Raw genomic sequence first — 23,093 nt, 5'->3', positions numbered from 1 at the left:
TGATACAATCCCTTGAAGCTCATTCATTGTTTTATTCACTCACCCACTAATTTTCTTTTCTTTTCTTTTTTTTTTTTTTTGAGCATCTGCTGGATGCCAGGCATTGTTCTATAGTTTGGAGTGATTTAACAGTGAAACAACCAAGGACAAAATTCCTTACCTTCATGGAGCTTATATTTTAATGGAGAATATGAATAATAACATATAAGTAAAATATTTACTGTATTAGATAATAGGTAGTATACTAGATAATGACAACAATAAAAGTAATATTTAATTCTTGTATGGGGAAGTTCTATGATTGACATATAGCTTAGCAATTAGAAGCATATTTTAATTCAATAGCATATTTTAAATCATAGTCTAGTTACATGTTTTTCTATTATGAACTTAAAACAATTTGTAAACTAGTTACAATTCAACTATAAACTTTAAAAAAATTTTGTGTTTTTTTTAATAAATCTTTTTTTTTTAAAGATTTATTTATTTATTTATACAAGCACTGGGTACAGTCAGAAGCGCGGGAGGGTGAGAGAATTCACCAGAGCCAGAGCGGGGAGCAGAGCAGGCAGAAGGACCGAAGTACACTGCTGAGGGGAGCAGCGGGCGGCAGGAGAGGTCTGCGCGCCATGTGGGACCCTCCTCTGGTGGCCGGGGAGCAGCCGGGGATCCAACCGGCGCTGCAAAGGCTGCGGGCAGCTTTGCAACCCAGTGCTCCACCGCTGCGCCACCGGGGAGGCCCAATTTTGTGTTATTTTTAAACAATGAACATATTAATTTTTTTTGTAGGGTGTTAGTATACCTCACTAAAGTTCATGGAATCTCTTTTAGCTAACTCAAAATATCTATGACATACTGCCTCAAAGTGTGGAGTAAAATTAGGTCTCTAGTACATATCTATGTTTGTATATGTCTGGTAAGTATACTCCAAATAAAGGATTTCAATAATTCAAATATTTTTAAAGATAAATAATTGTTAAAAATATTAAATAATCTTGAAATTTCTTTACCTTTGTAGACTAGGTCGTAGTACTCATGGGTTATGTCCCTACTTGGCAACAAACATGTTTGTTTGTTACAGATCACTGAAAGTTCCATTCTGGCTCTTAGAGACACAAAGGGGTCATGAACTCAAATATTAAGGTTTGCCTTCCAACTCTGAAATTAAATATTGGAAAGCTCAAGAAAGATAAGTGTTATTCTTAGGATACCTTATAGCCATTAATGATTTACTACCAATAGTCATTATTAAGTATATGGAGTAGGAGGAGTCTACAAGCTTTAGGAGATTTCACATTTGTCCCATTCACATATTTTGGGTTTTAATACTAAAAATGCACTATAATAAAATAAGTAATTTTTTTTTCTGGACTCAAAATTCTTTTTAAAGTTATTGAAAATAAGTTTTAAATACATTTCTGCTCACTATTTAAAGCACGTGTTAAAAAATTAAGCTTCAAGGGCAGACAGGATCCTTGTTCTATCACTTACTAACTATATAACTATAAGAAGGATTCCTTTATAGCTTCAAAATATATCTGGTATCTCCCCACCCTCACTGCTTTCTTCTTACCACCACTATCCTGTTCCAGATCACTAGTTCTTCATAAAGTCACAAAAGAGATTTACTACAATTGAATCCTGGTAGTCTGGTCCCATGCATCGTTTTCCTCCTCTTCTACACCATCCTTTTTAAAATGTTCTAACGTCTTTCTTGTATTGGAATGAAGTCCAGTCTCTTGTCCTTGGCCTAAAGGACCCTGCATGTTCTAATCCCAGTCTGTCTCTCAGATCTCACCCCTATCTTCTTTTTTTTTTTTTTTTGTGGGACCCTCGCCCATGGCGGGGGAACGAACTGGCACTGCAGAGGCTGCGGGCAGCCTCACAGCCCAGCGCTCAACTGCTGCGCCACCAGGGGAGGCCCACACCCCTGTCTTCTTTCCTGAGTCAAGCCACCCTCACATTGTTTTCAATCCTTAGCCTCACAAAGCTGATTCCCTAGTTGAAATACGACCACAATCTGTTTCTAGAGCTTAGAATATTATCTCACTGGTCACACGACTGACTCTGTTCCTCAAGTCTTAGGTTTTCCTTTGCCACACAATATGACTAGTTTCTCTTAATGCTTGTTGGTAGTGGCATGTTTTTCTTTTTTATGGCACCTGTTTTTCACTTTACATTTATCTGGTTTTTGGTGAATATATGAATTGCTACCTATCCAACTATATTAACTGTATCCTCCATATTTTCCTGGTTGACTGTTGTAAACATAGGCCCAAGCACAATTATTGAATAACAACTCAATAAATCATCATTATTGTTGAACGGCTAAAATAGCTCCATGACCTTCACAATATTAATTTGATCATCTGAAAAATACAGATAATACATGCTGTTTGAATTTGTTGCATAGGAAAAAAAAATCCTGTCTGTAAAGATATTGTGTGAATTAAATGCGATTAAAATATATAAAATACCTAACAATGTAAAAAATCCTCAACAAGTGGTATTGTCTTACAGCAGGAACTTAATCTCCAGACATTTATTAAGACCACATATGCATAACACATTGCTAGTATTCATAGAACACATTTTTAAAAGAGAATTTTGTTAGACTTTTGTTTTACCTATTCTATTTTTTTTTTAAATTTAACATTAGTCCTCATATCTAGGAAATTAAAATGTGGAATTTCAGAAGTGACTCCATGATTTTTAGAGCAACATTGATATGAGCTAGCCTCAACTTTGTAATGTCAGAATTATCAGAGCCCTGTTGTATATTCAGAAGGGTAATTACTTTGGGTAGTAATTTCCTACACTGCCCCCACCTCCACTCCAGACAGCTGGCATTGAAAAAGAACTGCTTTTATGTGTCCATACAATCAGTCTGTAAAATCCCATTATCCCCAACTTCCACACCCCTGTGGCTACATACTTCCTTTTGAAACCTCTTAAAAAAGAAAAAACTTTCAAGGCAGTCCTAAAGTTCATTGCTAATCTCATTTCATCCATATAATATAAAAATGAAATGGGGGTAGGAAATGGCTGTTTCATAATGTGATTTGCTTTATCCCTTCATCTGGAATTATATGATACTGTGAGAAAGGCTGGTGAAAGATTGTGTGGATGGGCAGAAATTCTATCTTAGTGTGTATTTTGATATGAATTTGTATTTAATTCTTTCTTGATGTTCACAGAATAGAGTGAGGTTAATTTGGTTTTCCTTTCATTCTTGTTCAGAATGTCTATACTATTTACAATCGGAGTTTCCACTGACCCCTTATGACCAGCATCTTAAACTTTGATCACCTGTTTAGAATTTAGTGCCTTTCTCTGCTCTCCTTTTCTGTTTTAAATCCCTTTCCATTTGAAAATCTGACCTCCTTTCTGGCTTATGTCCTGTGTCCACTGGACCCTACACTAAAGCAATCCTTTACTTTTATTTTCCAGTTTTGGGTTCCAACATAATTGACATTTTTCTTAGCACTTTCCCCCATCATCTTGAATTAATTGGCATCTGGTCTCTGAGGATGACACATTCCTGTTATCTACTGCATCTCTTGCTATCACTAGTTGATGAAATTCGGGTTGGGAGAGATGTGGCATAGAGATAGGGAGCTAAAAAAGTTTTTCCTGCTCCTCAAAGATCACTTGGTAACTGTTTTCATCACCATTATTGAATTACTTTTCTTTTGAAGTCCTTGTTTCTAATCTACATCACTTAATCTTATTATCTTTTCCCTCTGTTCATCTCTGTGACTTTTCTCCATCATCCTTTGGGTCTGTCTTCTAAATCTTACCTTCATACCAACTTTTCAATCTCTGAGTGACTTTTTACTCCTTGTTAGTTATCTAAAACTCTAGCTATTCAATCGCTGCATTTACCGTAATCATCTCACAGTCATCACCATGACTTGGACCACACCTCATGTGCCTCTCAATTTATTTTTCTCCCATTATTTATGCTCTCTGTTCTTATTCTAGATCCCTATCTCTACACCCCATGTTATTCACAAGGTCAACAAATATGCCTCCTGGTATCCACTTCATTTTTTATACCTTGATCCTTCTTTTATATCATATTTTCTCGTGGTGACTTGCTACTCTGAGACCCTCCCTTTTATGCTTTGTTTTTAGATTCCTCTTTCATCTTCTGTCCTGCAAAGGGGTAGATGTTTCTTTGACTTGTCTCTTTTCTCTCCTTCTGTTGGGCATCTCATCCACCTTTTATCTTTAATAATAACCTCTTAGATATGTATTCCCTTCCTTGATGCTAAGGATTTGTCTCCAGACCCTCATTTCTAAATTCATAATTAGACATTTCCAAAAGGTTAACATAAGGTGATTATAATTCATCTAAATTTGGTCACCGTAAAGGGTTAAAGAGAGCACTATTATTAATAATTAGCCAATATAAATATAAAACCCAATGTGTGTAAAATACCCTGAAATTGCAGTACCTTGAAATTGCAGTTCCATCATTATTAATCACCTCATCAACGTTCTATTTTCTAGAACCAAAAATGATCATCTTCAAATTTTATTATTCCTCAATTTAAAATTTGTACAAATCCTAACTTTTGTATCTTTTGAATTGCACCCTTCTCAAAGAATATCATGCAAATTTCTTAGCTTGGAATTCAACATTCTGCAAAGTTTGACATGAAACACCTTTGCAGATCCTATATTTCAACTGTATTACTGACTTTTCCCTAAATACCTCCTTCCTAAAACAGTGATCTTTCACTGCATGAAAATTACATATGGAATTAAAAAAATATATATTTTTGTAGTGCCCAAACTTAACCTAAGAGACATTATTTAGTAGTTCTGTATTGAGACATGGTTATCTTAATTAAAGTCTTCCCAAGTGATTTTGACCAAAGTCAGTTTTGAAAATCATTGCTCATTTTTCTGACTCTCGTAACTTTGTTTCCATTTCCCCCCATAAATATGATACCTGCTATTCTTGCTTTATCTTTACATATGTTCTTATTCTTTAATACCCAACCCTGATTTTACCTCCTTCATGAGGTCTTTCTTATCTACGTAGATTTAATTATTTCAGCTTATGTATTGCAGTCACAATAAGCTTTCATTACATTACGGATTATAACCTCTAGATGTTACACTTGGAGGCAAGTCTTCCATTATTTATAATGTAGAAGCTAGTCAGTAAAGGTTATTGGCTGTTGAGATTATGTGTTGAGAACTTTGAAATTCTTAAGAAGGTGATTGATAATTATGAATTTTGCTAATTTAACCAAAAATCTAAAACATACAGTTGTTTTAATAGCAAGACTTTGCTAAATTAAGATTTGATAATCATGCTAAATATGAGAAACAAATTAGAATTTTAAATACCACTATTGTTTTCAGCAGCAGATGAGCTCATATAAAAGTAAACTCACCCTTAATACCCAAAATTCAGGTGCTTTAAAGCATGTAAGTCTCTTTGGATTCCTTATGAAAATTGTCACAATGACATGTAGCTATAACATATGCTTTTGTCAGAAATCATAGTAAAGCAGTTTTTTTTTTTTTCTGGTTCCTTTGGCCCAGGGGAAAATTTTTAATAAATACGACTTGCTAAAAGATAAAGCATAGTTGTTGTTTTTTTTTTTTTGAAATAGGGAAGAAGAGCATGAACATACTGGTTTAATGCAGTCACAAGTGGCTGCAGCTAAAAACAATTTTTGATTTTTGTCAAACTCTATAAGGGAGTGATTATTTTTACCTTTTTTAATTTTTTGGTAGCTTTCCTGATTTAATTCTTGTTAAATCTACATGTTATACATTCAGGATTAGACTTTTAACCTTATAATTTTCAGTTGGTACCTGATCAGAGTAATTTGTAAATAATTAATTTGGGATATATGCAAATTGATCTATAATTTAGTGCCATTTTAGCTGGAGATTTGTGTTTCGTTTTTCTGTAGGAAGAGTATATTTTTCAATAAAGCATTTGGCTTTTGTAGCAAACCCAGATGAAGAATAAACTTTTGTCTTTTCAGTGCTTCTAATTTTGTGAGTGTAAAACATCTGTTTCATTACTGGTAAAATAATCAAAATACATATAGTCTGTGCTCATGAAAGATAGACCAACTGGAAAAGATACCTCTTCTTTTTTGATTTTTCATAAACTCACCATTTCATTTTGACATTTCATGACTCTAAATAAATTGTAGAGTCTTTATGGAACCATTTAGCAGTTTCCTTGACTTCTGGCATAACTGTAGCTGACCTACTCAGAACCTCTGGAAGCAAACTCAAACTTCCTTTTGAAAACATTTTCTATATTTAATGTTAATCATGTTTGTCTGTGCTAACTTATTCATGGAAAACCTCCATAACAGCAAGTCCAAAGAGAAAGTGATGGGAAACATTTGAAGATGGCAACTAAATAATGAATGAGATTTCATGAGGCAGTTGGAGATACTTGTCAGTAATGTAGCAGAAGCAGTGAGATCTAGCAAACTTTCAAGAACACAAACTTCTTTTAAAACTATAATGGCAGTAACATTCTGTATAGCATTGTACAGTTTTCATGCACATTATCTCATTTAATCCTTACAACAACCCTGGGAGGTTGGTGGTAATAGCCCTATTTTATAGATAAGGAAAATAAGTTATAGAAAATAAGTGCCTTATTATTAAGTTTATACCCAGGAACTCTTAGATCTGAAATTTCTGATTTACTGATGCCAACTCACACTACCAAAAAGCTGTTAAAGTATTAATTTTTCAAAGACCACCTTAAAGAGTCCCACAGCAGTGACAGCAGGGCACTAAAGATGGAAAGCTCACAAAGCCACTTCTGAAGTTTTCCATCTGTGGAGCATGTAAGTAAAATTTTAGTACTCTGAAAGACTTACAAAGTTACCTTATGCACAAAATATTGAACTTTTTGAAGTAAAATGATACACAAGATCAAGATACCACTTTTTCTTTTAAATTTGTAGCCAACGTTTATTTTTATGCCTAGAAAAATACATGAGGGTGCTTAGACTAATGTGCTGGGCCATTTGCTACTTTAGTGATAGTAACATAATCCCGAAAAAGCAAGCACAATTATTTTGTACTTTTTTTTGTTTTATTCAGCAATAAGACCATAATTTTTCATATTTGAGTAATTATGAAAAATTTGTCTGTCGAGTTTTAAAAGCTGAATACATGTAGCGTTGGATCAAGGCACATACAAGACTGGCCAAAGGGCGTACAATGCACTTTGGTTTTTGTTGGAAAAAAAAAATCATGGCAACGGAAAAGTGATGTTTTTTAACAAGTAATAGCTCACAATTCAGTAGGAAGCTAGAAAGAAATGTTACATTACAAGTTCATTATGTAATATCTGGCAAATGTGACAGTAATGGGCAGTATTCTGTGAAAGTAAACAGAACATTTATGTACAGTGTTAAAGCATTTCCTATAAACCAGATCTGAATTTGATCTTTAGCATGATTTTTCTTTTAAATTCTCACTTATTTAAAGTACTACCTTCGGTGGACTGTTGAAGGGACTTGCTTATGGTTATACTACCTTTTTAGTATGTATCGGTTTCTCTTTGACATCCTTTATTGTAAAGACATCATAAACACTAACAGTTATGTGTCTAGAACTCACTTTTCAAAAACCAGTGTGGTACAGGCAAACCCAAAATGCAATTCTGGTATTTATGTTTATTATGCTATGCAAGTCTAAGTTTTCATGTTTTCCTAAGTATACATTTTCCCCCTAACTTGGAAGCACACTTACATTATTGTTTTTGTGAAATCCTTTATCCTCAAAGCTTTGCTAACAATCACTGGCTTTAACAACCGACTTCCCACTTCTTTTATGCCAGCCGATGTATTCAGTTCAGAAGGTATGTTTACTTTCTTAAGGATATATAATTTGCTTAAAGCAAATGGAGATATGCAGCAAGTTTGATATTGCCCATTACTTCACGTATTTTGATTTATTGAATACCACTGGGATAATACAAATTTAATAATTGGAACATTATTTCATAACTATTTTTTAAAATTTAATTTTCTCATTCAGCCAGGTTTATTTTTTTACATTTTATTAATACCAAAGTGAAAAATGGCCTGTGCTTATACTACAAGGATCTTATGTGAATGCAGTCCTGATTGTTCAACACAGCAAGAAAATTCACTTTCACAGTCAACAAGTCATCTTACTCAGTAGAACACAAAGTAAATGATTTATAACTTCAATATTTGCAAGGAAAATACAGTACAAATTACTAAAAAATACTAAAATATAGACTTGTGTTCAGGCATCTCCACTACATCAATCGCAGCAGTAACCTGAAATTTGAAACTTTTAATAAAAAGTTCTTAAATATAAATTATATGGCAAATGTACAGTACATTGCTTTTTTTCAGTCTCTTTTTCCAGTGTTTTTGCAGTAGAACAGGTTTCCTACCATCACCTCCTTTAGGTTAAAAAAAACCAAAACAGTCTGCTGTGAGTCCTCCAGCATCATGAGTGTGAATGATCTGAGTCTGGAATACCACTGTCTCTGTAATCTCCATAGCTTCGGTTACTACTGCTTTCACTGTGATTGTTTTTATACAGATTCATTCCATTAGGAGGAAATATGGTGTGTATTACAAATTCCTCCTTTGAGATTGGTTCATTGGTTATTGGCAACATCTGAAAAGATGTCTCCCTGATTTCCAGGATAGAGTTGTCCTTCTTAGTGCCAGCTTCCGCGTAGTCATCCTTTCTTCTCCTCCCTTTGCTGTATGCACAGTTCCTTGAGAAGATTGAGCCATTCCTATGGACATACCAGCACACTAAAGCAAGAAGGGCTATGGCCACCAGAGCCACAGCCCCACCTATGATGGCAGCCAGTGGTAAATTGGGGTTTTTGTAAGGTTCTTTCTCTTGCTCTCGATTAAGGGTGGTTGTAGGGTTATACATTCGAAGGGGTGCAGTTTCAGTTTCAATACAAACAGGAGTTTCATCAAATAGGTAGAGGTTACTGGTTTCCATGGGAACCATGCAGACTCGATAGGGTGAATCAGGCTCCAGCGCTGTGACCAAGTATTCGCTGCGTTCCCCAGTTACAATTGTTTCTGTTATAGATCCAAATGCAGGGCTATGACCCAGTTTGAGCCAACTGAGTCTTAAAGCAGTCATAGGTAGGACAAGTTTCCAAGAGATATGAATGGTGTCTGAGGTGACAGATTTCACAGTAATTATAATTGTTTTTCTTGCTGGACTTCCTGTGGTTCGCAGATCCTTCGTGAACTTTGGGTTCTTAACATCTGGTTGCTTGGTCACTGGCGCTGGCCATTGTCCTTGAGCAGGAAACGCTGTGTTAGGTATTGCAGTGGTTATCTGAATGGTGCTTACAACTGCACTGTCCTTACAATCAAATAATTCTGCATTGAGATCCTTAATAGCCATCCCTCGAACTTTTTCTGGTGCTTGGCACATGAGCCCACGCACATTGACCTTCACAGGTAGTGACTGTAACCAGTCACGTACCCATTTCATCTTGCACCCACAATACCACGGATTGTTGCGAAGAATCAATTGGGTTATGTTGTCCAAATCATCAAAGATACCCTTAGGTAAATTACTTAGGTTATTATTGGACATATCAAGTCGATACAGCTGCCTTAGATAAGAAAATGCTCTTGGGGGTACCCGGTTGATGTGATTATCTTGAAGATAAAGTTTCCTTAGGTTTGTTCCTGGAAGGTTTACTGGTGCAGCAGTCAGGGAATTCCGCACGAGTGAAAGTTCTGTTAAGTTGACTAAATTGAAGAAAACTTTATCACCTAAACCATGGTTGTTCAACAGGTTTCCATCTAAAACCAGGCGTTTTAGGCTAGTGAGACCTTGAAGAGATGGTGATGAAATAGTGGATATGCGATTATCATCCAAGCGTAGTTCTTCTATGGTCTTGGGCAAACCCCAGGGAATTGTGCTAAGGTGATTACGGGACAGGAAAAGCAGTCGGAGATAGTTGCTGTCTCGAAATGCCCCCTCTTCGATGCTAACAGCAGAGACGGAGTTATCATCTAAATGTAATTCTTCCAGATAAGGAATTTTTGAAAGTGAATCATAAGTGATAGTCCTTATGTTATTTTCTTGCAAATGTAACTCTTTTACATACTTTGGGAGGTTGGTAGGAAATTCATCTAAACTATTGTGATATAGGTATATTCTTTCGACTTTCAGCAAGTTTTTCAAATCTGAAGGAATACCAGCATTATTTATTTGGTTGTTCTGAAGATAGAGAGTTGTAGCATCCTCTGGTATTCCTGTTGGAATGGATGTCAGAAAACGATCATTACAGTAAATGAAACCTGCATCACAGCGGCACACAGATGGACAGGATTTAGCCATAACTGATAGAGATGCCACCTGAAGGAACAGACCAATTTTAGTCCCGATGAGGAAAATGCTCCAGGCTGGGCTGATCATGGTCAGTAGCTTCAGAGCCCTAAAATGAAGTGAGTTAAAAAAAAACAAAAAACAGAAATTAGGTGAAAATAATTAAAATATTCAAAACATTGTAAAAATTAAAACATCTATAAACAATCTTTTTTTTTTTTGCATACTTAGGGCCTTTTGCTAGCTAGCAATGAACATAATCATATAATCTCTTTATCCTAAATGTTTTGTGGTATTAAGAAGTTTGTGTTTCCAATCCCTCTGATTTTGAAATATTAGATATGATTGAAGTTGTACTGAATATTCTAAAACATTTTCATAGCACTTAATATCAATTTCGTAGCTATTCACTGACTAAGCAAATGAAATTTCTGATTTTCTAATATTCATAATTAATTAACATATAGGAATATGATTTGTTATATTTAAAGATATTACTGTTCTTAAAAAGCAAAGAAGGCCATAGAGGTATAGAAATGTGTGGTTAAAAACAAAACAAGAAATTTTCTTACTATGTAGGTATCGTTGCACACCTGACATCCTCAAACTCAGTAAAGTCAATTATTAGTGTTATTTCTTTTTCTTTGATAATTAATATTAAAGATTGTTAGATAGTTCTAGCAAGAAAATCAGAAGGAACCTTCTTCATATACACTAGGGAAGGAAAGAATTATATAGTTAACGCATTTAACTAATCTTAGTGGGAAATTCCATTTTGTTCACATTTTGTAATATGTTTCACACTATATAGTTTAATAGCTTTATGCACATAGTTTACTCTATTCTTTTTCATATTTTCACAATGTGTTTATATCTTTAAGTTTCAGTGTAGTCTATGTTTCAACTTTCCCCATGGCTGGAAAATTATAGATTTATATCAATCTATTGTGTAATATAATCTATTTTGCACTTTTAGGTATTAATTAGCCTTTATAATTTCAGGCATGAAAATAAGAAACTTTAATATATTTCCTACCTTATTGAACGATGTGAGTAAATTTTGCGTGAATGAAAATCCAATGCACATATATTATTTTCTTGGTGAGAGATTTAAAAACTCTTGTTTAGTCCTTGGAAATGTTCTTCACTGTTTATTCAAGTAATCCTATGCCACGCACACCTCCAGATCAGGATTGCTGTTGTCAGTGAACATCCAGCTGCAGTTCAGCATGTTGGACAAGCTTATTAAAGTGGGGGCCAGATACAATTCAGCTTTCTGTTACTATGTAGAACACATGGCTTCCTATGTATTTTTTTTTCCTTTCTGATAGAGTTTCTGTGTGAAGGTTCCTTTTGTGTAGTTTAATTCCCTTAGTGAAAATTGCTCTCTTTGAAATTCTTATTGGCTCTTCTGTGCAATGTGGTCAGAGATAGTAACTTCAGATCCTCATGAAGAAAGCCATTCATGATGCTAAGGCCTGTATGGTAATAGGTTTTTCAGGCAGTTACCACCCACCTTTATTCCCATCCAGGATTATCCAAGTATAAACTTTGTATAGTAGCTACATCCTGAGGTATGATTACCTACTGTGAAATAGCTATTTCCAGCTTTTGCTTCTTGTTGCCTTCTCAGAGTTTCTGGTATGGTCACGTTATGCAAGCACAGGTATTCTTTTTTAAGAGGCAAAGAAAATTTAATTCAAATATTCTTCATGGAAAAAAAAGGAAGCATACTAGATTTCCTTTATATTCCTCTTCCTTAAAATATACTGGGCATCTCCTGTGAAAGTAAAAGGTTTTAATGAACTATTAATAAACAGACTTTGACATACTAGAGAAATATCTTAGAAATTTAATTTCACCTTTTTCTTTAAACAACACATTTTTCATCATAGCAGTTAACAGAAGGGATAAAATTACCTCTTTGTTTTTTACTTTCCATTGTATTATATAAATAAAGTAGGGGCTAAAGTTGATATTGTCACCCAATATAAATTTTACTGTTAACTATTTGTTAAGTTATATTTTGCCTTAAAACTCAGAAGCAAAGTTTCATTTAAGCACCCTTTAATGACTTTCTAATTCAGATTAATTTAATCTTTAGAAGTTCACTTTTATATCGTTGATATAAAATATTTAAAAAGAAGAAAACAAATACATGCAAAAGAGGTAAGCATATACTTAGGAAGGATTTTTGACAAAATGCCATGATAACTTTTTTTAGACATTTCTGAATATGGTTTTATGCAGTCACACAATCTATCATTTAAAGAACTGAAAATAGTTTAAAAGAGTTAAGAGGCTTTTGAGTTGCCCAGTATCCTGTTTTACTTTTACTGCAGGCCCCATTTTTCCCAATTACAGAATTAGACACTAGCATGTTCCTCCTAAGAGGTGTTTATAGGACTAGTCAATGATTTTGAAACTAGTTACTCAAGTATACTTGGCCAAAAGAAGTACAATCATAATTATTCAATTTTAATTTTATTTTAGCAAACTGAACTTGAACAATCTGTATTTGGAATAGAATGGATTGTTATTTCAATCTGTCTGTAAAATGACCATTAGGAAACCATACCAAAGCCTTATAAGGCATTTCTCTCTATGTCTGAACATGTACATTTCAATTTCCAGTACTTGCATTTTTCTTTTCTGAAATAAGAATTGAGGTGTACCCAAAGAGACCAATGATTTTAATAGCTGCTTTGTCCATTACGTAATATGCATATGCAAATTTTGCTGGGAGGACACTGGAGATAGTGGGTAGGATCAGTATCTATTATGCAGGGTTACCCACTCAGGTACTTTCTGTAATGTAGGGAATATTAGAGAATCATGGAAATATTTGACCCTGAAATTAAGGACTAAAGTAGAAGCAATTTGCTTCTCCCTCAGTAATTACCTAGCATCCAACAAGGATAGCATCTGTTCCAGAATTCAAACACTATTGAAAGTGAATGTTAAACAAGGCCAAAATTTGAGTTTCTGGTTCTCTCTAAAAATTCAGTTTCTTTTAGGATGCCACCGGATCCCTACACTATTATTAACAGAAGGGTACATCTAAAAAATTACAGATATTTTTAATTTGAATTTAGGCAAATTGAAACAAAAATGGATAAAGTAGTCTCTAGTGGATATTACAAAGTGCCCACAGAGGAAAAGTTCTGATGATTTACCATTTAATGTGAGGTATTACTGGATGACTTTAAGGTTTTGCTCACTTTTATTGAATTTCAGTAGTATATTTTCTTGAAAATTGTTGTTTCCTCAGTATATGATGTTTAACATGGAAAACTAGGCTGTTGAAATTTTAGTTGCAATGTGATTTTTAAAAGTACCAGCTGTAAATGTTTTTTAAGCTGGAATATTATTCAACATTTAGAATAATTTGGTTAATTTAAGCTTAGAAAACAATTACTTTCGTTAAATTGCAACAGAAATTAATTAAAATCCATTATAAAAATAACAGGTTAGAACCTGCTTAAAAGGATACCAGTAGTCAAGGATTTCTCATATTCAGGGAACACTCTAAAGCTAAGAAGATGGATGTACTGAACAGGGATTTAAAATGTGTTGTTTGTCCCTGGAGTTAGATCAGCTTAGAGCTGACCAAGGTGATTGTAATGATAGTGATAATGATAACCAAAGATAAATTACTGCCCTTGAACTTGTATCTGGACAATAAATATTTCCATCAAATCAAACTCTAAAAATATGTATTGATTTTCACTTTTTTTAACCCAGAGGAGAGACAAATCTAAGTTAGTGTAAAAAGAAGGAAGATAAATCTGTTTATTTTTTCTGTTTTACATTTGTGAAACTGCTTCCTATGCTCTGTTTGATATGCAAACTCACATTGCCATTGATACAATAGTGGTAATAATGTGGGATTAACAGAAAGCTTAAGTCTCATTAAGGTTTTGGGAAATGTCATTCTCCCCAAATTACATTAAAACAAAAGGCAAAAATAATAGGCTGGCTTACTCTGGAGAGAAGGAGACTTTTTCAGAAATGAAAATTTCTTCAAAGTCCTTGTCCCCCTAACACTTACACCCTTTACTTAAGTTCAAAACAGTTCAAATTTGTGTGTTTAGTATTTTATATTTTATCTCTTTCCCTTCCCCTCTATATTTGAAACTATAATGCTAAACAATTTTACTTTGCATTTTAAGACTGTCAGGATCTCTCATCTAAAATAAGCAATCCTGGCTCCATGTTTAGACTTTTCATTTTTCTGAGTTGGCTCCATGTATTCAAGCACATAGAGACATTATATTTGAATTTTAATGATGAAAAAAAAAATGACACCCACTGGCATGGACACTGGGTCCAGGTTTCTACAACAACATAGACTGCAGAACCTTTATGTCTGCATACTTTTGAAAGAGGACATTCCTTCTAAACAAACAAAGTAGATCTTTTACAAAAATAATATTAATGGGGTACTGGAACATGTTTACTTAAATGGATATATTAAAATTATTTTTGATGGAGCCATTGGTTAGGTATCGAACTTTTATAATTGTTGTGAAAAGAAGAAAAACATAATCACCTCACAGTTGAATAAAAATTTTGGTAGGAATCTTTCTAGTCCATGTCTTTATGTAAGTAAACATTATGCAGTTTTTAAATGCATGTCCCATGTAATTATCAACTCTGTGAAAAGCCTTCAATTTATTTCCACTGTATACTTAAGAAAGATGTGGATACTACCATTTTGAGATATTTAAATAAAACTAGCATAATTTAACAAGTTATATTTGTTTAGAAATCTGATATGTAAATAAAGTTTTTTAAAATTTAAGCAATCTACATTTTCATATGATTTATTTGATATGACAGTATTTTGGAGGTGGGAATAAGAAGGCATTTCTCATGTTTTAATTACTCAGATTAAGATTATATGTTGATAGTACTAACTTTTGAAGTCCTTTATTTGCTATCTTTGACTTAAAAAGATTTTGACTAATCATTGCTCATTTTTTGAAAATCTTAAGTGTAGAGTTTTGAGATTGTAGCTTCTTTTTAATGATTTCCCTCACAAAATAATTTGTTAATGATAAATTTTAAAAATATTAAATTTAAAAGTAAGATGGGATGTAGAACTTTTAATCTGTTAATTGCATTATTTTGCATATAACCTTGAGACTGAAGAAAACAAGCTTAATCAAATTTATCCAAGTTTGTGAATATTTCCAGGTAAACTGGAATTATACAACCAGAATCTAGAGATTTGTGAAAGTAATTTATATATGAAAGCTTAAATTGCTGCTGGAGATCAACAGCAAAATGATCAACCTGTGAATGCTAAGTCCTTGCAACAACAAATGTCATTTCAAATGAATTACATATATAGTTAAAATGAAAAACTGGAGTATATCAGGTTAGTTGATAGTGACAGCAAAATGCTTTCTAAGCAGCCTGTCTGGTAGTTAAATTTTCCACGATCATCAGATTTCAGGAAAGTTCCAATTCTTTTGTTTAATGCCAGGCAAGCAGGACCTCTAACTCTTCTCTTGAGAGTCATGAAGTCTGAAGGGTTTGCTGAGAAGCAGAGAAGCAAGTATGTCTTTTCATACTTGTTTTATCCAGACTATTTTCTAGCCTCAAGAAGGTTTTCTTTTATTTATGTAATATAGGGTATAAAAGTTCTAAAGCAAAGGATTTTTACTTTCTCCTTATATTACTGGCTCTTTTCCCCAATAGGTTTATGATAAATGAATCTAATTCTGCTTCATTTATTTTGGCTTGTAAAGTTAAATAGAGCATCCTTAGAACAAAAAGGCAAAGTGGAATGTTATCTTTCATCATAGAGAATGCTGCTTCCTTTTGTGATATTAAAGCCAGACAAAATGAATTAGAGAACCAAGACTTGTAAGAATGAATAAGATACTAATTTACAGGGTGGTAAAGATAAAGCAATAAAGAGAGAGCTATGGGCAGTGGATACGTTTTATATTTGCATTGACCTTGGAGCAACTGCGATGAAAACTGTGCTTACTTTTTTTAAACCATTGCAAACTTGAAAATCCTTTTTCAGTGTTATGAGTACAATTGGGTTGATGTGGTTTTAATTTTTAATGTTTATATTTCCATATACTAGATCAACTAATGTTTGGGTCTACTCTGTGCCAAGCACTGTGCTGGTTGATAAGAACATTCAAAATCATAAATCACTGTTTTTTTCATGTTAGAGCAGGATTTTATTGACTTAAACTTAATGAAGAGAAGGAAAATCAACAAATACACTGATCAATCCACTGGCCAGTAGCACACTTTAAATATAGTGTTTAACCAAACCTGGTCTGTGGGTTTTTTTTTTTTTTTTTTCAAGTTTCCCCGGTAACTTGTGCCTATGTAAAGTGAAGACTAAAGAACAAAAGCTGTCATTGTCTCATCAAGTGAGAACAATTTTTCCCTCCTCTCAGTTAAGCAGACTAATACCTGGAGAAAGCTTTTTATATATTCTGACACTTGATTTGGGGGCTAGAAAAGAGATTATGCATATGCAAAACAAATGGAACTTTAGCTGTAGCTTAATCTATATTTAATTTCATTTTGCTTTAAAATTGCTTTTTTTTGGAGTTGTTAGTAGACAAATCAAACTCCTGAAACCTGCTTTACCAAACATATAAACATGACTTTCAAAACTATTTTTAGAGTGGTGTTCATCCAAATGCATTGATGTTTATCTGCGTTCTGAAACTGGAAAATTCCTTCTCAAATGTATATTCCTATTAGTTCTTAAGAGAAAGGATTTTTTCAGAAGACAATTATAAACCATCTCCTTATTAGAAATTGGTTTGCTGACTTGTGATAAGTTTTTGAAATGGTGCAATGTTAGATGAAGCCCATAAACAGTCCTTTTTTTAATGCTCTGAAGAGAAAAAATGCAGTTTTGAGATTTAATATCTCTGAGAGATTTACTATAGAGTGTTTGCCCGCTGGGGGGTGGTACACTCTACCAGAAGACTGCTTTCAGAAGCCGCAAGTCAGATGTTGGCTGCTGTCGGCCAGTTTTTCTCTGGTTTAATTACAACAAAGCCTCCCGTTGAGAAGAACAGTGAAGGCCTCAGGGGCAAAAAGGTGGGGGGGTGAGAAAGAAGAGGGAATGAGGGGAAAAGGAGGGAAGAAATTACTGCCTTTGAAAAATTTACTGAAACTTATTTCCCTCATTGCCTTCATTTATGGCGTACTTTACTTGATTTTCAGCAATTATTTATAATTCTATTAAAATAGTCTGGTATGACTATAAGAATATTAAGGGGGTTGATTCAGAACTTTTGAGTTAGCTCAAATCTTGCCATTAACCACAATTTCTGTTATGTAGCCTGTAGCCCACCCACTTTTTTAAAAAAGCCTGGAAAAGTTAAGATGTATTGAAATGCCAATTTTTAACGAAGTGGTTTATTAAATGACATGGTTAATGTAATAATGGTATGGACGATGGCATATCAAAAATAAAAAAGCAAAAAGAAGCATTCATATAATATTAATACAAGGCAAACTGATTTTTGTAACATTTAAAATTGTTCAAAATAATCTAGGAAAAGGAGGATGATTTAGGGTATGTAGCCAAAAAAAAGCATAGACAAGTCTCTCTGCCATGCACTTGCATGTTTAAAGCTGGTAATTTTATTTTTCATCTAGAGACACTGAACCTTCATTAGGGTCTTGTGTCCCTAGGCAGGAGATGGTGAGCATAATTGGAGTTTCTATTTGATTGGGCAATATAGTCTAGAGAAGAAACCGGGGTAAAGATAATTAATAGCTTGCTAACAAAGTCTGACAGCCACAAGATTTCAACCAAATTTATTTCACACTGCTTCATTTAGCTCTAAAAAAGTTTTGATAGAATTGGAGGCTTTTTAATTAACATTTGAAAGCAAAAGAAACATACCTTCTATTTTGCTGCCACTTTCAGTTATGACAAATTTTCTTACAGTTTTTCTTCATTTTGTAAAACTTTACCCAGTTATGTATTTCATAAGTGCTTTTATTTAGGTATTGTTTAATTGGACATTTTGAACCTACTCATAATTGATTTAAAGTGGGTGGGGGGGTGCAGAGAAATGAAAACCACAATTAAGAACTGATAATAATACAGGATCACAATATTAGTGAATTAATTATGTTTATTCATTCACCAACATCTTTGCTGCTCCTTGGACTTCATGTGTTTTGTCATTCTCTAGTTTTAAAAAAATGTGATTTTTTTCCTACTTAAATACACGTAGTCACCTTTTTTAGACTAAAAATACATGTGTGCATATTTTGTGTACACACACAAGTATATTTGCACCCTAAATAGCAAATCTTTGACTTGTATATTAAAACTTGGCATATTATACATTGAGTAGTAATGGTAATATTAATATTTTGTGGCACTTTTAAACTATTAATTTCTTTATTCATTTCAAAAGAGATGAGTATCATCTTTGGGGCAACATAAGTAATGCTACCTGAAAACAGACAAATTCTTTATGTTTATGCTGGTTAGGATATCCTAATGCGGTTAGGAATAAATGAAAGCATTGCTATAGCTGAAGCACTTCTAATAGCTTTATTCATGTAGTTTTTTGCCAATGAAATAACATGTGCATTTTAGAGCAGATAGATTTACACAGAAAATTTACAAATAGCTAATTGTTAAAACCATTAGAGAGTTTGTTTTCATAATAGGCAAATATCTGATCTGTTTTTCTTTTTTATTCTAATCAATCAATCAATCAATTAAAAATTAACCCCCCTCCTCCAGATGCTGAGAAAATATAGGCCTGTTGCACTCTTTACCTCTATGCAACCATTTTGTTTCAGAGCTAATTCACTGAACAAAAAATTTGAAAAGATACTTTTAACTACTTTTGAGAGCTTTGTGGTATAAAAGCTTTTTCTTTAAATATAAGATTTTCTTACTATAAGTTGCAAGTGAATGGAGATTCTGTATATCCTACTTGATGAGGGTTCTGCTCCTCTTTTCACCCTTCCATCCTAAACTGCATACATCAGGCATAGCTTCCAGGGTGAGCTTTGTTAGTTTTTCTGAGTAGGCTTTGCCAATTACCATGCCAGTCACATACTACATTTGCCCCAGCAATGGATTTTGGCATTCTACTAGAGAGGGAACATGTTTGGAAGATAGTCTCCCCCTCCTCTGAGTTGAATTCACTAGTTGAGATTTGCTTGAAGCAGCTCTGGCCGGATAGCAGTGCAAGCTTTAAAATCTAGGTGTAGCTGTTAATCCTTACTGAGGCACATAAGTCTTCAGGAGTAGCTAGGCTAGCTGTGAGCAAGATGTATGCTTTTCATGTACTGCGCACTCATGGGCTGAGGGATTATTGATTTTCTTTCACAGTTGTAAAAACAGCAATTGGTGATCATACCACACATATAGTATACGCCAAGTTAGCAAGACCTTTCACTTTCCTATCTGTGGAAAATCTGCCTTGTATTTAATATTTAACTTTACAATTTGCTGTTTTCCATAAAACTCTTTTCAACTCGCAACTACATGAGATGAAAAATAGCCATTTATGATTATTTTTTAAAATGAAAGACCGTTCTAAGAAACTTCTTTATTTGGCTATGTAGTTACAAATTTCCCTGCTGGCTTGCACGCACATACATAGCTCGCACCGGTGACAGAACAAATGTTCGATTTGGATGCCTCATGGTACCAAGTTATTCCTTTCTAGGGAGCAAAACCAAGCAAACTTTCTGGGACATTCATAAGGAAAAACACGGAAAACACTTACCGGGAAGATGAGAAAAAGCAATCCTATATACACTGCGGATATAGCTGTAATTCCACTGATTGTGAACAGGAGTAATAACCCTCCCCCTCTCCCAAGCTCCGCGTCCAGTCCACACAAAGCCAGCGGCAGCTGCAGGCTGAGCTTGTCCTGCTTCAGATCTCTCCCACACTGTGGAGTGAGCGAGGGAGAGCATTCCAGTTTACTGCACACAGCCCACCTCCAACTCTGAAGTTAAAGCTTCACCTCGCAGTGGTTGAGGAAGGGGTGATGTCATAGATGGGCAGGACTTAGCCAAGCTTTTATTCAGTGAGGTAACTGGATAATCAGAGCGATGAGCTTTGCAAACGCTAGAGGGAGTGAGAGAAGCCAAAATGAGGCTCTCATCCTGCCAAAACTAAGATGCCATTTGGTTTGTAGGCTGCTCTTGGGAATCTCAACATTTTCTAAAGTTTACTGTAACAAGGTAATGGTAGCATGCTTATAAAAATTACAAGCATGTTAGAAAGATATTTATAATATTACAGTAGAAAAATACAGGTTAGTGTTCTGTTTAAGCCATCTGTATTGAAAAAAAGTTAGCCAAAATTATGTTACTTTCATTATTTACTTGTTTTAGTAATATTATAATTATGAAGCCAGAAACCCCAGTTGTGAATTTTTTTTTTTGACAAATGAATAAGGTTTTAATGAAAGTGATATGTTTCAGGGAAGGGAAAAAGGAATGTTAAAAAATAAAATATTGAAGTACTTAGTCCTATTTCTTTGGAGATAATGCATAAGCTACCATTTTATATATTTTAGGAAGTGAAAATATTTTTCAGATACTTTCACAGATTGTCTATCTTTTTTAGAACGCAGTAGATTATTTTTATATATATATAGAGAACCCTCTCTCAAATAAAAACTTTTAGAACAGTTAAACAGAATATTTTCCTTTCTGATATGTTTGTTGCTACTCTGAACATGCTCTAAAGGTCTCAACAAGAAAATAATCTTTAGGGCTTGTTTTGCTTGTGTTAAAAATATTTTAATTTAGGTGCATGATGAAAAAACACTGGACAATAGTAAGACATAGATATTATAAATTTCTATGTCTAACAGAATCATGGACTTTTATTTTCAATGGCTGTTTTTTTTTTTTTTTTTTCCCTAATTTGACCAACAATTGCTTTGGGCCCATAAGTTTTCCACTAAGTATATTTAACTTTTTAATAGTTTTGGAAAAAATTTTGCTTTTATATTTACCTGGAGGGTAATTTCCTTAAACTAATATTACTATTTGTTTTATTGTTAGATAGTCACAATTTTTCCTTTGGCTTTTTAAGTATTTGTTTCTGAAGGAGACCTGTTAATTATGTTTTCCAGGAGTATTTGGTTATGGCCTCTTCATTAGTGTCACTTAGTTTATCTGTTTACATGCTTCTTTGCTAGCAGCTTCAACTTTTGAGTTCTTCTCCAAGAATGGATGGTATCAAAGTAGAAGGTGAACCCTTGATAAGAGATATATTGACCCCTATTGTTCTATGATTGTGCCTTTGCTGTCCTCTGAGGGCAGACCCATTGAATCACAGTTTTAGAATTCAAATGTCTGCTGAAAAGCCAATTTCTTAGAAATGTTAGAAGCACTAGTTAAACTGAAAGGTAGCTGCTGAATTTTTTAGGGAAAGGGAGGTGGTAATAGCATATGATCTCTCAATAAATTGTGGAATTTTTTTCTATTACTGCAAAAGAAACACATGGATTAAATTATTTTATGAAATAATTCTTTCTAGAAGCTATTTTTGATTGTGAGTTAGCTATATTTAAAGAGGACTTCTTGCCTGGACAAATTCCTGTGGGCTTATATTCGTATTTAATCAGTATTGTCTCCATTTAGAAAGACCTTAAACAGAAAAGAAAGATAAATTGGTGATTTTTGTTATAGGTATCTAAAATAGAAAGTATAATAGCATGGGAGTTAGGAGTTCTGAGTTTTCTATTCCCTAGACTGCCATTTGTTCTATGATTTCATATTATCTGTTCGGCACTTTCATTTTATCACATGTCAAATAAAGACAGGAGGAATTCACTGAATGCCAATTATGTATTTTTTTCTTTTCATATGTGGATTAAAATGTAGATGAATGCAAAAGATTGTGAAAAATTTAATCTGTACTAAAAGCAGTGACTTTAGAGGCAAACACTTGAGAGAACTCTCAGCATCCTACCCTGTCCAAAAATATGTGCATTTTTGCTGCTTCCATTTTTGTTTAACTTCCTGCTCTTAACTGCTACCTGAAATTTCACCACTTGAAGGTGAACTTTTAATAAGATGTACCCTTTTTGAAATTGTATGTACTGCTTCTGGAAAGGTTAAGAGTTATCCGGAGTTACTTCAGATTGCTTTCCTCATTTGTTCCTAAGGGAGATTAGCTACAACAAGGGAATGACTTTCTTGGTTGGAGGGGAAGGAAGGCACTTGATTTTTGGTGTAAAGTTCTTGAAACTTTATTAAGAGGTGGGGCCTGAAGTCTTAAGAGGAATAAGCTCAAAATATAGTCTAATGTTTAAGGGCATGGGCTTCAGAATCTAGCATACCTCAGCTCCATTTTGGTTTTGCCATATTACAGTAGACAAATTACTTCATCTCTCTCAGTTTATTAGCTCAGTGTCTGACTCATAGTAAGTGCCCAGTTTATGGTAGCTGTCATTATTAAGATGAGGGCATCCTAAGACCTGGAAAAATGGGACATTAAACAGTAATAGAAGAATACACAAAGGGAGATATGGAGTAAAGGGCCAGTGACAGCTTTTTTCAAAATACCCCTTTGCACTTTCTCAAAATATTAAAAATAGATTTACCATATGGTGCAGCATCCCTTCTCTAAATATCTACCCAAAATAATACCAAAACACTAATTTGAACAGATATATGCACTCCTATGTTCACTGCAACACTATTTACAATAACCAAGCAATGGAAACAATCTAAATGCTCAGTGA

The 23,093-nt window shown here is 34.0% G+C and overlaps 2 protein-coding genes across 7 annotated transcripts in view; one reads left to right on the top strand and one right to left on the bottom strand.

Annotated features, from left to right (window-relative positions):
• MACROD2 (mono-ADP ribosylhydrolase 2) overlaps window positions 1–23,093 on the top strand; it is a 1,913,210-nt gene that overhangs the window by 340,084 nt on the left and 1,550,033 nt on the right. The gene's annotated exons all lie outside the window — the stretch shown is intronic.
• Window positions 6,936–20,348, bottom strand: FLRT3 (fibronectin leucine rich transmembrane protein 3). 2 transcript variants are annotated; one of them, XM_037494370.2, is made up of 3 exons: window positions 20,112–20,348; window positions 11,393–12,136; window positions 6,936–10,465 (listed from the first exon to the last, which is right to left on the bottom strand). In XM_037494370.2, the coding sequence occupies exon 3, from the start codon at window positions 10,444–10,446 to the stop codon at window positions 8,488–8,490; it is 1,959 nt and encodes a 652-aa protein (XP_037350267.1). In that variant the 5' UTR covers window positions 10,447–10,465; window positions 11,393–12,136; window positions 20,112–20,348; the 3' UTR covers window positions 6,936–8,487. The 2 variants fall into 2 exon arrangements, with proteins under 2 accessions (XP_037350267.1, XP_037350275.1); XM_037494378.2 differs by having other exon boundaries at window positions 11,945–12,136.

The sequence above is a fragment of the Talpa occidentalis genome, unplaced genomic scaffold (assembly GCF_014898055.3).
Source record: "Talpa occidentalis isolate TD23 unplaced genomic scaffold, MPIMG_talOcc4v2.1 talOcc4.10, whole genome shotgun sequence".
Taxonomy (NCBI): domain Eukaryota; kingdom Metazoa; phylum Chordata; class Mammalia; order Eulipotyphla; family Talpidae; genus Talpa; species Talpa occidentalis.
This window is presented reverse-complemented; position numbering and strand designations above follow the sequence as displayed.